At 45.3% G+C, this 15,990-nt stretch overlaps 4 protein-coding genes across 4 annotated transcripts; 3 read left to right on the forward strand and 1 right to left on the reverse strand.

The window, feature by feature from the left end:
• Window positions 1-1,657: 1,657 nt before the first annotated feature.
• LOC129598260 (uncharacterized) lies at window positions 1,658-5,476 on the reverse strand. Its single transcript, XM_055496080.1, has 4 exons — window positions 4,580-5,476; window positions 4,263-4,474; window positions 3,096-4,034; window positions 1,658-3,043 (listed from the first exon to the last, which is right to left on the reverse strand). The coding sequence occupies exons 1-4, from the start codon at window positions 5,443-5,445 to the stop codon at window positions 2,073-2,075; spliced, it is 2,988 nt and encodes a 995-aa protein (XP_055352055.1). The 5' UTR covers window positions 5,446-5,476; the 3' UTR covers window positions 1,658-2,072.
• A 3,324-nt stretch (window positions 5,477-8,800) lies between these two features.
• LOC129598223 (ribosomal protein S6 kinase alpha-1-like) lies at window positions 8,801-11,540 on the forward strand. Its single transcript, XM_055496025.1, has 3 exons — window positions 8,801-9,139; window positions 9,354-10,466; window positions 10,704-11,540. Exons 1-3 carry the CDS (start codon window positions 8,836-8,838, stop codon window positions 11,405-11,407), a joined length of 2,121 nt encoding a protein of 706 aa, XP_055352000.1. The 5' UTR covers window positions 8,801-8,835; the 3' UTR covers window positions 11,408-11,540.
• Window positions 11,541-12,207: 667 nt separating this feature from the next.
• Window positions 12,208-13,854, forward strand: LOC129598224 (uncharacterized). Its single transcript, XM_055496026.1, has 2 exons — window positions 12,208-12,712; window positions 12,895-13,854. The coding sequence occupies exons 1-2, from the start codon at window positions 12,406-12,408 to the stop codon at window positions 13,521-13,523; spliced, it is 936 nt and encodes a 311-aa protein (XP_055352001.1). The 5' UTR covers window positions 12,208-12,405; the 3' UTR covers window positions 13,524-13,854.
• Window positions 13,855-14,721: 867 nt separating this feature from the next.
• LOC129598248 (uncharacterized) lies at window positions 14,722-15,937 on the forward strand. The gene is made up of 4 exons (XM_055496069.1): window positions 14,722-15,125; window positions 15,401-15,442; window positions 15,504-15,528; window positions 15,604-15,937. Exons 1-4 carry the CDS (start codon window positions 14,795-14,797, stop codon window positions 15,935-15,937), a joined length of 732 nt encoding a protein of 243 aa, XP_055352044.1. The 5' UTR covers window positions 14,722-14,794.
• Window positions 15,938-15,990: the final 53 nt, after the last annotated feature.

The raw sequence follows: 15,990 nt of genomic DNA on the forward strand, positions 1-15,990 counted from the left end.
AATGAATTATGCAATTTTGGTGGAACATTGTTGTCGGCTTATCCATAAAAAACATCCCTGATCCATATTAATTACAAGACCAGTTACTTTGCGAATCGTACCTGATCGTATCACGCACATACCGCCACAGCAGCAGCGACAACAAGAGTGTCGGCACCGACTGCTCCAGCTACAGCTGCCACGTGAATTTGCGGCAATCCGGCGGTAGACGTTGTTAGTAGTGCTGATCAGACCTGGCTAAACATTTGGCAGATGTTTTTGCTGAAGTAGGGCACAACGCTCTCTTGCGCGCCCGTGAAAGATAACGCGAGTTAGTCACCACAACATTCTCAAGCCGAAAGCTAACGGCTGCGCTCATTGGTCCGCTACGTGATCCACAGATGAATTACAAAACGCAGCTTCGAAGCTGCGTTTTCTATTTCACATACACATTCACCTCCGTTGTCCCTGCTGTGTACAATTCGTTTGTGTGTACGCAGCACGATTCATTTAACAGTCAGTGCTTGCGTTTTCTGTGGTGATCCACTGCTTATTACTGGTCCAACGCATTTGTATTTTTGCTGTGTGTCATCCATCGGTGACGCATTCTGCTTTCACATTTTATTTCGCGATATCTTTCTTGAGAAGATTAGCTAGGATTGATCGGGCCTAGTGTTCCAATGGCTCAAGCTGCAATTTCAACGCGGAATAAAAACCGGTTTAGGAAAAACTATGAAGTGGCAAAACTTGAGATAGAAGTATGGATAATAACGCACAAATGCAATATCTGCCCGACATTTGTCGACAACAACGGCAATTATAGTCCAAGTAGGTGTGGTCTCATATGTCACCGGAAATGCGAGAGGGAAACCCTTACCTGCAGATAAGTGTATAACATTTCTTTGACAGCTTTAACAATTCTTTGATAGAAGTAAGAGTATTCCTCACCGTCGTTCGGCGCGTTTCACGGAAGCCGCACGGCGGTTCATCCAGTGGTGCTTTACTTGGACTTCGAGCCGACTTCGAGCCCTGTGTCTGTGCCGGTGTCTTTCGTGCAGACCAGCCTGTAACCGTTAGGCTGGACGTCGTCAAACAGGGCCATCTGAAGTATATTATTATAAAGTGGTAATTTACGGGACAAATCTCTGCTTATCACTTTTTATTAGCAACAGCCAATACAAATACGTAATGCTTGTGTTATTGGTCAAGAATAGCGCTCAACAACCGTTCCGCGGCTCCCAGGTGGCCGAGATACATTACGCAAAGCCGATCTCAGTTACGGTAACGGTAAAGCGGAAGCACGTTTTGATTTATACTTAAGTCAGTTTTCCGGCAATTTCTGGTTACGCGTCTGAATGAAACAGACGAATGGACAAGAGAGGCAACGAGGTTCCCGGTATATAAAATTATTTCAAAGTGTACAGTAAGAGTGACAAGTTGTGGGAAAACTAATATCGAAGTGTATTCTTATATCGGCGTTCGTTCCCAATTCCCAACAGTAAATTAATGTTTAGCAAGTTAATGCGTCAAGGCAAACAAAAATTATTAATTTTGATTTTGTAGTAGCAAGTTTATTTCAACAACAATACAATTCTGCAGCTTCTTGCCGAATTTGCTTGGAAAGTGGAAACCGTCGCATATCAAAACTACGAGATTGCTTGTTTATGCCTGCAAATCTTCTCTAATCACAGCGCTACAGGCTAACTAAAAATCAAAGACTCAAAATGTCCACAGTTTCGAGCACTATAGTGGTCATAATAAGCCCACATGGATCTCTTGGGCTTCGCACGAACTAATGCGCGCTTGCTCCGGCCGATATCACGAACTGCTGCAAACGAGGCACAATTCAAAAGTCGCTGGATATACTCGTACGTAGGCATTTCATATGTAAGTGGAAAATGCAAATAGCCGGTAAGGTCGAGATTTTCTAAGCTGTGAAGGCAGTCCAGGGATGCAGCATCAAAACAGTCGATGGTGCTACGCTCAAACTCCAAACTTCTTAGCTTTGGGAATCCCGTAAAATCATCTTTGGAAACCTTAATGTTTAGGCAGTCCTCGAATCGCAGCGTCAGTAAATTATACAGATGTAGTTCTCAAAGGAATCTGCAATCAAAGCCACTGATCCCGGTGATAAGGAGCTCGATGACCAGGTCAGACACTGGAGAAAACTGCACTCGTTTAAGGTCAGCGGCGCTCTTAACAATTAACTGCATTGGTCGATCTCGATCGGCATCGCGTGTCGCCAGAAATACCACTCGTTCACCTTTTTTCTCAGCATCTGGCAGAACATGCATCTGGATTTTCGTTGCTGACATGTGATGTGGCTGCGGTTCCGTGTAGCGTAAGGCGCCTTGCCACTCTACGACTTCATTTATAGTTAGCGCTCGCATCGCGAACCTTGGTAACTCATGACTGATGATCTTTCGTTGGATTCCATCCGAACAACGAAAGAACGACTGAGGACCACTTTGCGCTAACAGTTCGTTGACCGTTGGGCGATTTATCGGCTCAGCAAAACACTGCTGAAGGACTTCGCGGAGTTTAGGTGACAGGTACGACGGAATGTACGGTTTATAACCCTTTTCCATAAAGGGGAGCACACTTTGCGTACTGCCAATTTTGACGGCACCGGACGGAGGAACCTCGCCAGTTGCCGGAAGGTTGACGTGGTTTTCCTGAACGAAATATCGCTCAGTATACACTTGTGCCATTTCCAGCAGGATATGTCCGAAATGCCAGATATTAGTCATCGGCAAGAATGTGTGTGAAAACCCAGTTAACTCTTCTGGAGCAAACCAGTACGGAGGATGCCGGCACAGTATATCTAGACGTCCTTGGGCACCGACGAGATCCAATAACGACGGTGTGATAAGTATCTTGGCTTTCTGATATACTCCGCAACTGTGCTGGTCACAGAGGTGTATAGACCAGATTGTAATGGGTTCGCTGCGGATTTCATTTTCTTTCAGATAGTTTAGTCCGTTCAGGATGTCCAGCGAGTATGACCGAATCTCCGTCCACGATAAATGCGCGTTATCCATGTGCCAAGGCAGAGCAATATCACCTGTTAATATTGTTCATGTCAACCCGAAAATACGAGACGCAATATTACATACCTGGATCGGAGAAATATGTTGCTGTAAGCTTTAGTACTTCCGTGGCTTGAATGTCCAACGTGAGGAACTGCATCACCGCTTCGTGATTAATGGTAGGGTAGTGCTCCAGGGATTTTCGTTGTGTTAGACCGATCTCGGTTGAAGTGATTGCCCAAGATTTCGCTAAAGTGAATTCTCTGATAACTTCTCGGTAGTTTATGCTTCCTGCTCGCTGTTCGTCCTCCACCACATCTGACAGCGGACTGGATGGACCGATGTACGCAGTCAGGTTTGGTTTTCTGTCCGTGCGAACTAACCGAAAGGTCAACGAGTCTATGTTTCCGGTACTGTTGTAAATGATATGACGAAGCAGCATATCAGCCGTCGGTCGATTTTCTGGGTCTTCGTAAAATATAAGATACAGTAAATCAAGAAATGACGGTGGAACGGCATCGGACAGTAAGGAGAACCACCCTCGCCGATGGTCGTGAGGATACAACGCATTCTCTTTAATGTCAAAATGTTCAGTGGGTATTCCCTGCTCTTTAGCGACCTCGGCACGCTGAGTTAATATGAAAGTGACAACCCTTCCAAATGACCAAATATCGGTCTTGCAGGTTACTGCGCTGAAGTCTGCTTTGGCTGTGCATTCCGCCATTTCTGGTGACATGTACCAACGGGCGTACCGCGAGTAGGTACGACGGCGTTCGCGAACACTTCGCGGTAGATGCAGCTTTTGCAAGTAATTATCCATATCGCTGAGCTTCGCCGTGTAGAAATCGCCATGCGGCTCTAGAAGGATATTCCAGGGATGTATTGCACCATGCAAGGCATGTGCGATACTTCGGTCCACTGAGTGCAGATACTGCAGTCCCAACAGAATCCCTCGTGTCAGGTCAGTGACGTTCTGCAGTGTCGGTACTACATCGCGACGCTCAAAGAAATCTCCCACAGACCCAGCTAAGAAAAGGTTCACATTAACGCGCAGTACTTCATCCTACTTTTAATCCGCTACGCGAGCGCCTCGTACCGTATGCATCTATGCAGGATCTTAAATGTTTACAAGTGCATCCGTCATAAGGCTCATACTTGTAATAAATTAATGGTTCATTGTCAAAAGAGCTCGTTGTTGACTGCCGGCAATGGTAGAAGACGTACACCTTAATTGTGTAGTAATGTCGATCTTACCCGCATAATAATCCATCCTCAACACCAGATTGTGGATTGACGATGTTACCGAAAAGGCAGCTAAATTTGGGTGCTGCAGTTTACACAGCTCCTTCAGTTCGTCTTTATATGGAGTGGTCTGCAGTTCGTCAGTTTGAATGATCTTGTGAATGTTGTCACCGATTAGCCGGAATTCTCCATGTAAACCAATCTGGATACATCGTTCCGGCTGCCTAAGTAACGAACGACCTTCAGGTTACATAATTACCACGTTCCAATTTAAAATAGACTTTCGACAATGCCCCCAACACTAACGAAATTTCGGGAGCTAGTAGTACCTGACAGGAGGTAATCCGCTATTGCGCCTGCTTATCAGACTTTGGTACTTCCAGATATCGCCTGCCGCACGCGACTGTATCAAATACGGATGGATCTGTAGATACTGCCATAAGCCAGGCAATGATATCTGTAAGTTTTCCAAGATAACTGGTATATCTGCGATGTTGCCTTCGTGGAGCATCAACATCTCAAGGTAAGGTAGCTCTTGTAGCACATTGTCCTCAAATCGCTCAAACGTCCAATTGGAAATTTCCAGACAGCGGAGTTTAGAGAAATTTACAAGATCGCCTGGCGCCAGAACAACCTTTGTGCATCGCTCCAAACGAAGAGTAAGGAGATTGGGCAGACTGAGCTCCCTGAAGACATCGCACTTCAGTCCCGCGACATTGCTAATCGTCAGGTCCACAATCAGATCACAGGCGGCTGCGAAGACGCTGGCATTCATGCCCTCTATACTCAGCATTTCCGCGGCTATCGGTCGATCCGCATCCAGATTGCGGTAGACCCATAGGTTACACGCAGCTCTCGCCCCATCGGGAAAGGTCAACGCAATTTCTTGCGCTTCACATGAATCCTCCCCAGAAGGAGCGTCTGTGATGGCTGAACGGATTTGCGAGATGGTTACGTGTCGCATGCAAAATACTGGTTTTTCTTTTCCATCCACCACAGATTCCAGTGACATTGCCGTGCGAAAGAATTCATCAGCGGCTAGTTGTTCTAATGATGGACGCTCATGCTCGTCCCTAAAACACGCACTGATAACCCGTTTGGCATCCCAGGAGAGCTCCTTTGGGACAGCTGGACGCCAACCGTCGCGCAAAAGCGTCATGACCTCAGTATTCAACCTATTCGGTCCCACTTCCATAGTTTCTCTTTGGAACTGCAGCTCGGTCGCCGAAACCATCTTCAGTAGGAGATGTCCCATTCCCCAGACGTGCTGCTTCCCCGAAGCACCCAGTAAACTGGCCAAAGATTTCACGCTAATCGCTTCCGGAGACATGAAGCGCGCGGTGGATATGAAACTGCGGTTGGTCCAGTTCTCCCCTGCGTGCTTAGCAAAGGCCTCGGTCAATTCGGCGTCGCTGCGGTACGTTGTTTGGATTTTGGCTTGGAGAAAGGTGCCAGTACGATGCTTTCTGCACAGTATTACCATAATTATAATGGCAGATACCGTGAATGGGCACTTTTCGTTCTTGTAGGAACAAGAGCCCATCTATTAGCTGCCGGCAGGAAATCTTAATGTAGTTCCACGGCAAAGTTTTCTGTTCGAGGTACCACTGAAGACAATAACTCTCTGGAACAAACAACACATCATAATCCAGTAAATAACTGATGACAGGAAATGCACTGACAGTTTACCTGGCTCAAATTCCAGCTGGTATACAACGCTAATAAAATGTCGCGACAAGCGGAAATGATAATCAAGCAACGTAAAAATTGAGCTGTGGGTCAGCTGAAGTAGAGGCTGAAATTGCTTTTCACTCAGTTCTCGCATATCGTCGAGAAAATCTTCATCCAGTAAACGGAAATCACTGTCCAGTGTACATGGGTAAATATTTTCCCATAGTAACATTTTATCGGTGACGGCAACAGCATGGTCGACGGTTGTCACAAAGAAGCCTTGTTCAAAGCGCTCGGTGCGGTTGAATTTTGTGTAGTAATAAATCTTGGACGGTTCGAACATGGAGCAGTAGTACTCCGTTCCCAGATACAGTTGTACGCGTTCTATACACGTCACTTCTCTCGCGTGAACTGAAACATCCGTTGCAAAGATATAATGCTGCAGCAACGCTGCGGCAGTTGGACGATCGCAAATGTGAGTGCGGAAACACAGATGGAGCAAATCGTATACACCCGGTGGAATTCTCCCCGATACCGTCTCGAGGACCGAGGCATCGTCAGCTAATCTCGGTAAGGTGTCGTTCGAGTAATACGGATTTTTTGCCATATCCCTGGCGACCAACGCCGCATCGACATCAGTTATATATTCGAGCATGTAAAGGATAACACGACCGAAGCCAGCTATGTCCTCGGCCCTTAACCTTTTGTCGCTGACGCATGCACGGGCACTGTTGCTAATACGATTTGCCGTATGCGGTGCCTGAATTTTGTCGCACGTTTCGGGTTTAGGCTCTATTCCGGCGATCTTTGGAGAAGGAAAATCTCCGTTTCCAGCTTCAGTCAGCAAAATCTTTTCTGGTTGTAGGTGACCGTGCACTATACCATTTTGGTGCAGGAAAGCCACACCTTGAAGAAGTTCGTGCGCAAAGCGCAAAGTCTGGAACATTGTTGCCCTTTCTCTGAACTGCGCAAGATCACGATCTGTAAAGAATAATCGATTACATATTTTCGAGTCATGTAAAGCGTAAAACTAACCTCAATAACGTATACACTGTATATAATATAAAAAGTCAACGGGGCAACGTGGTGTCCGTTCTTGGAACCATGGATGTTACGGAAAACTTACGAGAAATGTTTTTGTTATAATTAATTTTGCTTTAACCTGCTAATAATCCTGCTAATAAGTAAAAAACCGAAGTACTGTTGGAGGCACGACAGCCTGCGTGGTAGATACGCCACTTTGCGTATGCGTACCAACGCACACATGCTGATTCGCCCTCTCTCGTACGTACGTGAGTGGCTGCACTGCACTCTCCGCCTAGCGGATCTACCGCGGGCGCACTCACTGAGCATACTTGCTCTCTCGTTCCTCTCACTCGCAGTATGACTCAGCGCCTATACGCTCGCGTTGGATACGAGCCCAGTCTGCGCAGCACATTCCACATGTCTGGACGCACGACGTTGCCGCCAGCGCTCTTTCTCTCTCTACATTTCATTACGCGCTAGAACTCGCTCGCAGCAACATGACTTGCTGATTTTCATGCCAGACATTGGCGTCTTTGTTCTTTCTCCCGCAATCACGCGGTATTTTGCTCCCCTTTATTTGTCAATAAAGATCACTGTGAGCTCCCTGCGCTTGCCTGTTATATGGTCGCAGATCGCGGTTTCGAGCCAGGCCGTGCGCGCTGCCCGCGCGCACGGCTCCTCTGATTATTTGAGCCAATTTAACCCCCATGTGTGGAGCTACAAATGCCCCCCATTCCCGCGGAACGTGATGGATTCCTCTCCCAACTGACGGAGATGGACGCCTCCCCGCGACGGATGCCTCCCAAACTGGACGGAGATGCCGCGGAGCGAGAAACGCCTCCTGCGATGCCGTGGAGCGAGAATTGCCTCCTGCGATGCCGACGGCGAACGCACTAGAACTCGCTCGCAGCAACATGACTTGCTGATTTTCATGCCAGACATTGGCGTCTTTGTTCTTTCTCCCGCAATCACGCGGTATTTTGCTCCCCTTTATTTGTCAATAAAGATCACTGTGAGCTCCCTGCGCTTGCCTGTTATAGTACATAAAAAAAATATATAAAAATACCAGTTAAAGATGATTTTTGTTTTATACTGTACATACTGTGGCAGTATTCCATCAGTACTCCCGTACGTGCGCGCAGAAGTTCCCCGACGTAGTAATACTGTACTATGTATGGATGCTCCAGTTCTCGCAAGCGTATCCTATCGTTGTGGGAAAGTCCTCCGTCTTGTTGTCCAGCTGTGAAGTATTTTGCCGCTAGCCGCTTCTGATGATCTTCGCTACCCAACCGCATAATTTCGCTATTGGCGCCAGAATGAATTTTCTCTTTTTCAAAAAATGATTTCCCCTCGACATCTACTCTGTTGCGAAATATTTGTACCAAATGAGACATTTCTCCTTTTTCGGTATCACGTATCTGCAGATGCTTCGTTACTAGTAAAACAAAATGGATTAGCAATACTTTACAGACAAACGAAGTGTTTACGTTAGGCTGTCGTATAGATCAGGGTATGCGATCAGCAAAACTGTACCGAACAACGCCTCCAACTGTTTGCTTCTCCTGACATAATTTTGGTAATGCGCTCACTATACTGTCGAGTCTTCCATACCGCTGAACTCAGCACTGAGAAAATTTCTGATTGCATCTTTGCCGGCTGTTTTAAATGCAGCGTGGCAGCTTCTTCAGTTGACTTTGCTTACAGTAGGTTCAGTAACCGTACGCCAAGCGAAGCTTATACAATACTAGTTTATTATTATCAATATTATGTGCTTGTACTTCACCCTTCTCCTACGGTAATGGTTGCAGAAACGATCATGTTATTTAGTCTGGCGCATTTCCCCATATTTTGCGCTGAAATATAAAGCTTCCCCGCTGTAGATCAGGAAATGAGTACCGTTGAGATTGGCTCAGGTTGCACTTACACTTATGACAAAGACAACTTTATAAAGAAGGGCGTCTACAAAGCGCAGACCACTGCCCGCTGGGATGCTGATCCAGGCGGGCCGTCGACGCTTGCCATCAAGGTGGTGAGATGGCCGAAACAAGCATTTGCAAATCAAGATCTCGTGGACCACTGCCAGCGCCTTATAAATCTGAATGACGCTAACGTGGCGGTATACCGAAAAGTAACGTTGCGCGTAACCAGTATCGGAGCAACCTATCTCGAATTTGCAATGGATTACTATGCAGGTAACACACATACATTCTCCGTGGTTAAAATAAGTACCCAACAGGTAGTGAGGCGAAAAAAGATACCATAATTCAAAAACAAAAGTTTAGGTACTTTGAGGAGTATTATAACAGTGAGAAAAATATGAAGACAACATAGGATCAGCAGTTGCACTCATAGAGAGGCGGGAAGCGGTAAATTAAACTCATTATCTCACACGCTGCATGTGTTTAGGAGGCAATTTGAAAGATTTCATATCTAGTTACGAAAACAACGATAGCAGCCTACCGGCGAAAGCCCTGTATGACTGGTCCAAGCAGATGGCTAGCGGACTCAAATACCTTCACCAAAGAGGAATCATTCATGGCAGTTTGAAGCCAGGATGTATCCTTTTGGATCGGTCACCGGATCGTGGGATCACCTTGCGTATCGCGCGCTTAGACCGGCATATTGCCTTGCAGGCCGAAAAGACCATGTCCTCCGATGTAAAGCGAATGCGAAATCTGATTCGTATCTGCACCAGATCATCCACGAGCACGTTCATGTCCCCGGAAATGCTGACCAATCTGGATCTGGAAACAAGGGACATTGTAGGCCGCAAAACGGACGTATGGAGTTTGGGAGAAATTGCCGTTGAACTGGGTCGGTGTTGTTTCCGAGAAAAGGAGAAAGTTTTGTACAACACAGAAACGAAAGCTAGGATTGACGTCCGCGACATGTCTTCTGTATGGAGGTCAATGCGAACAGTACAGGGCTATTCCCCGGAGATTCCTGACACGGTCCCCGGTGATTTTGCTCGAAGGATATTGCAGTTTTGCATAGCTAGAAATCCTGCGAATCGATACGGGACTGAAAAACTGCATACAGAGTTACTTAAGGCTGAGCACAACGTATTCGGCAAAACCTGGAAGCACCATCCAGAGAATCAAAATGAATATGATCACCACGAGGCCCCAAGGGAAACGGAAAGTGAACGCGACGTTTCTTACCCCATAGTAGAAGAAGTTGGCTATTACTGTGAATACGAGATAAATTTCCCGGATGGCTTTCTCGGACAGGGAAACTTTGGTGCGGTATTCAAAGCGACCATAACGCAGCGAAGCAACGGGAAGGGTGATAACGATAACGTTTACACCGGCCCCAGAGAAGTAGCCGTTAAGACGGTGTATGTTGTGGACCGGTCAACACGAGACAGACTGAGAAATGAGCACACGTTGCGGAAGGAAAAAGAACGCTGGGGAAAACTGGTCAAGTTGCGACATCCACATTTGATGGCTTATTACAAGTTTGTTCTCAGCATGTGGCGTGACAATGCCAAGATGGACATTGTCATGAATTATTGCCAAGGTAAGTTTGACAAAAGTTCCAAAATCCTTTGGTAACTTTGAAGCTAGAGCCATCAATGTATAAAGTTCCAAACAGCGTTTTTAAGCGGCAAAGTGGTAAGCAGTTGCAAAAAATTACTATAGCTGTGTTTACACTCACTCACACTACAGTAGGAGTACAGATATTTGGTAGTTATCACCAGTGTGGTATTTTTGAAAATTGTTTGAGCGATAAGTTCAACTTGACTTACATTTACAGCTGGTGACCTTAGTCTTCTCATCGAAGAATATAAGAGTCGTGGGAATGCACTAACTGTGCCTAAAATGATCACTATGACAGCACACATATCCAGTGGACTGCAGTATCTTCATGAAAACAATTTCATTCATGCCGATCTAAAGCCCGCCAACGTTTTCTTTAGCGGGCAAAGCGGACCTGGTGGATGCCTGTTACTGGTCATCGGGGACCTGGACAATAGTGTGCTCATTCGCAACGGCTACGTCGACCCGGTGGATTTTAAAATGATTCAGTTCACAGTTGGTTACATGTCACCGGAACTGGCGCAGGCCTTATGCTTCCAACTCGATGATCAGTACCTGGAGCGGACCGATATCTGGAGTCTGGGATGCGTAATGCTCGATTTGGCCAACTGCTGTTGTATGATCAAAGAAACCCATTTTAGCCGGGGAGATAATGACACGGATTTCATACGACAATCAGACGATCCCCAGGAAGAAGTCTTCCTGAATAGGATAGCAATCGGTGGTTATAAACGACACATCTCCAAAGAGATTGGTCAAGAAGAAGCCGACATCATTCGCGCTTGCCTTACTGTGGACAGCAGGCAGCGGATAACGGCACGGGCCGTGTTTGATAAGCTGCGTTTGATGATGGGCAATTTTAGCCAAGAAACGCGAGAAAAAACATTCGGTCGTGGTGTTGTAAACTTCAATTTTCTCTAAAATGTTATTATGGCTACATTAGTCCGGAATTTGACACCTGCGAACACTGATTAAGGTTCGGCTAACAAGTTAGATTCTTACTAATGTATTTGTTTTCGGCCGCCGTTTTTGGGCATGAAAACGATCGACCGTGCGTAATATATGCACAGATACTAACGGTGCAAACGCTTTCGAAATTATTGGTTAGCAGATTCTCTCACGATTACGAGGAATAGGCCATATACTACGGCCTGTTTTTCGATATGGTCACAGCGAATGCACAAATTGTACTTTAACTACTGTAATAGCGGCTTGCGCTTGCGTTTCTGAACTGATGAAAAATACCACGTCTATAAAATCATAATGATTGTGTTTTCGTGTTCAGATATTTCTGCAGACGTATATTAACACACAACAATGGCTTTGTTAAATCCGCATGCAACTGATTAAAATTACCAACCCATCCATAACTTTGTCCGCTAATACGTATATTATATATGTAGTTTCTTTCTGTCAGTTTTTATTAACGTCGGAACCTAATTTTATAATACCGTTATTTGCACGAAGCGCCAGCATTTCCCACAAATGCAGTAAAGCAGTAGTGTAACTACTTTAAAACCAGTAGATGTAGAAATGCGATTACAAATTTGCAACCATCGAAGTGTACGACTGCATTGCAAAGACGATCGCTGGCGAAGATTACACGGTCCGATATCACATACCTCGCACTTTGTTTTTACAGAAGAAACAGTGCATACGTATACTTCGAAGTACTGCATGTCTTGCGGCGCTAGTCCCTGGCAAGATGTTTATGTAATCTTCGCTGCTGCCGATTCAGCCGGCAAAAGTTTACGACGGTGAAATGAAAATTCTACAGCTATAGTCTTACAGAGACTGTAGACTTTCCTTGGCTCGGACAGACGAGAGCCGGTAACTTTGCGTTTTAAATTGTTATTTACGGCACAGTCTACTAAACTGCCGTGTTTTGTTGCAAGCTAGTCGCGGCCCTGTTGTCCATCATGGCGTTAGGCAACGACGTGATTCAGGTTAATCTCCACGAAATTGTAGGAAGTGGGCGGCAGGGCGTAGTGTGCAGAGCTACCAGAATGGATACTAACGAAATTGTAGCGGTAAAACTGGTAAATCTTTCCAACATCCAACCCGAAGCAAGGCTGCTGGAATGCCAGGAACTGACTGTAAGACTGGATGGATTTTTAAGTATCAGTCACCGGCATTTACTAAGCCACATTAAGCATCAGACTATCCTGACAGATTCGCCGACTCTTAACCCTATCGAGTATCAAATTCTTATGGAATACTGCTCTGGTATGTGCGCACGAGAATCGTCTTTTTTCCTTAAAAAGATTATATTTACAAGCACATGGGCATTTTATATTGATTAGCACATTGCGGGTGGAGTTCCAAGTAATTAAGATGTTGTATTGATGCCAGCTCTGTATTATATCCGATTGTCGCGCTGCAGAAATTGATTCGGTCATTTTTTTCAGGTGGTGCGTTAAATAATTATGTACGATTCAACGTGTTGCCATATTCTTTGCTACCAAAATGGACAAAACAAATTCTCAGTGGACTGGTATATCTTCACGAGCAGAACTGGGCCCACCGCGATATTAAGGGTGGCAACATCTTCCTCAGCAGTCCGAATATCGACAGCTGTGATCTGAAAATCGGTGACCTACAGGATATGAAGCGCATGGTGGAAAGAACGACACATATCGCCGGTGCAGCGAGCGGGCAAGGTACTTGTGCGTTTATGTCGCCGGAAATAGCCCACCCCGACGGAATGCGCATTGGCCGGCGAACGGACATTTGGAGTCTGGGCTGTGTGGTTATTCAGATGGTTACGGGTGAAGCGCCCCGCCTTTACCGAGGCACAACGCTGTTGAACACCGCGCAATCTATGATGTATTTTCTGGGCACAGGAGGAATGCCAGCGCTACCAGCTGGTCTGCCACCGCTACTTCGGCAATTCATCGAACGCTGCCTACAACGAGATGTCGCCGACCGACCGCACGCAACGGATTTAGAAAACGACGCGTTTTTGGCTGACTACAACAATGCCAATTTACCAAATCGAGCGACGTTTTACCAAGCATACGAGCCTATCCAGCCATAAATGCAGTTGCTATCGCTAACTTTTACAAACCGTTTTATATTTATGAGCAGCAGTGACTGCTCCAAACTTGATATCCAGTAATGCGTAACACATGCATCTAACGGAAATATGGAATCGGAAAAGTGTAACATTACTCTCTTCGGGGCTACCGGTAATTTTGGCGGCGAAGATATACGAGTACTTACTACCGACGAAGGCTTGTAGCATCTCACATTCGGCTCAAATTATACTATTAATCGGTACAGCCCCTTAAGTGGATAATGACCTCTTCATTCACTTTTACAATACTTCATCGCCAATAATGCCGGGCTGCGACGTATATCATCACTTTACCCTTTTGTCTGATTTGCTGTTTCCCGATCGTTTTCCGCACGAGTAGCAAAGCTTACGTCAGCAAAAACACTCAAGCCCAAACAAATGAAGCAATATGGGTAAAAAAGGTAATTATTACGCCCAGTATGGTACTCCAGTACGGACAAACATCCGATCTCGTGCCGTTTTTATTAATGGCCACTGAATATGTGCTTGAACAGTCTGCAAGGCAGCGTGACGACGCTTTGTCGTTTTGCTCAAAATATTATCGCAAAACAAGTGCAATTTATTCCGTTTATTTGAACTTGCTGCTTGCGTTTCATTTGTTTCAAATAGCACGAACAAGTATATTCCGTAAATTTCCATAACGTTCTAACTGGAAGCAATGCAGAAACCTGGTGCCGGGTCAAAATCGAAGATGAACCAGGAACAACAATAATAATGTTGATACAATGACATCAACAAAATTTTGATACGTAGTTTCCATATTTCTAACACAATAATATTGTTGGACACTTCATTACAACGCTGTAACTCTGTGCGTACTGCAACCATGGACTGCGCCATCAGGACCATCGATCAGTTTTGCGTTGCGTACAGTGTTCAATGCTGTATGACAACCTCCAATCGATATACCATTCGCATTACGACATTGACCCGGAAAGCGCAATAATAAGGACAAATGTATTTTTCATCATGTTTTGCACGTTCAACAACATCGCTCAGTTGTGTGCACGCAGTATTAATCGGAGCAAACCGTCACAAATGTCGCATTAGTTTTCGTTGCAAAAATATTTTCTTGCGAAACTGGATTAGAAATGCACCTTGTCCGGTATCGATATGATGGAAACGTTTTCCGTCACCGACAAACTGCACATGCGTGATATGCAAACCAGAAAGCGCACATAACACAACGCTATCAAGCACCGTTCGTCCGCTGATCTGTACATTTTGTAGTAATGACAATCTTCATTGTGGCTGCGATTTTTCTGTGCCTTATGATCAACGCTTGTGATGCAGTCGGTGATAATGTTCCTCAGTTGACAATCGCCTCGGTCGTGGCGTACGATAGCGTCCAGAACCAGATTTCCTGGCATATTCGTGGACTGCTTGTGGGAACTGAGGAACTGAAGATGAAGTTTGCCGGACGCTTGACTATTGAGCATAAAATTATCTGGGTGACAAATATGTCGCAGGGACCGGATATCGCCGCTAATATTGTCAAACTGGCGTCGGATTTGTATTATCGGGAACGGGAAAAAAACCATTCCGTAATTTTCTGTCATCCAGGTATGCCATGATAGCTTGCTGTGTTTAAAACAAATTCTACATATTCTGGACAAAATTGAGTGCAATCGTGCAGTTTACGGGCTAATCTTGTATTTTTTGGAAAAGTTTTTCAGTTTAACTATGGTTGTGTTATTAAAGCTAGCGTCGTACCTTGTGCAGTATAACTGCACATTTACCAACGAATAACATGTTTCTGGACGTTCTAATGAGTGTATTTTAATGAATAGCTTCATTTTTTCATATGTGCTAACAAATTACTTGGTTGGGTGTTTTAGGTTCGTTTGAAGATATTTATCAACTCGGATCGATTGCGCAAGGTAAACACAGCGTTGCTAAATCGACATCTTTTGCAGATTGTAATTTCACTCTTTTTTACAGAATGGAACGTTTTGCTGCTGACAACGTAAAAATGCCCTCTTGTTTAAAACAAGATTAATTATTCGCCCGTTGCACGCGTAACTGATTTTTGTGGCACTAGGGTAGGAAGCAGTTACGTGATTACCCCCAAAAGCTTCCCCACCGTGGTATCCATGACCTACCGGCAACAGCGCTCCTTCGCCGAGTTTATGATGGTGGTGTTTGATGAGTTCAATTGGAAGACCAATCTGTGGTTGTGCGATCAGGAAACCAGCACCGGTGTCTACGCTCCATCAGTGTGCTTCAATGCCGGCAAGATTCTGGCCGATCATCCCAAGTTCGTAACCAACATGATCGATTTCAACTCCAAGAAGGCCTGGGATCCCGTTCAATTATTGGAGAGTGCCAAGAAGCAGTCGCGCAGTAAGATCATCAATAATCCAACGCTTTTCTGAGATGTCTCTGCAGCGCTTAATAATTTACGGTGTTTTGTTTTGTAGTTATTGTT

The sequence above is a fragment of the Paramacrobiotus metropolitanus genome, unplaced genomic scaffold (assembly GCF_019649055.1).
Source record: "Paramacrobiotus metropolitanus isolate TYO unplaced genomic scaffold, Prichtersi_v1.0 Parri_scaffold0000118, whole genome shotgun sequence".
Lineage (NCBI taxonomy): Eukaryota > Metazoa > Tardigrada > Eutardigrada > Parachela > Macrobiotidae > Paramacrobiotus > Paramacrobiotus metropolitanus.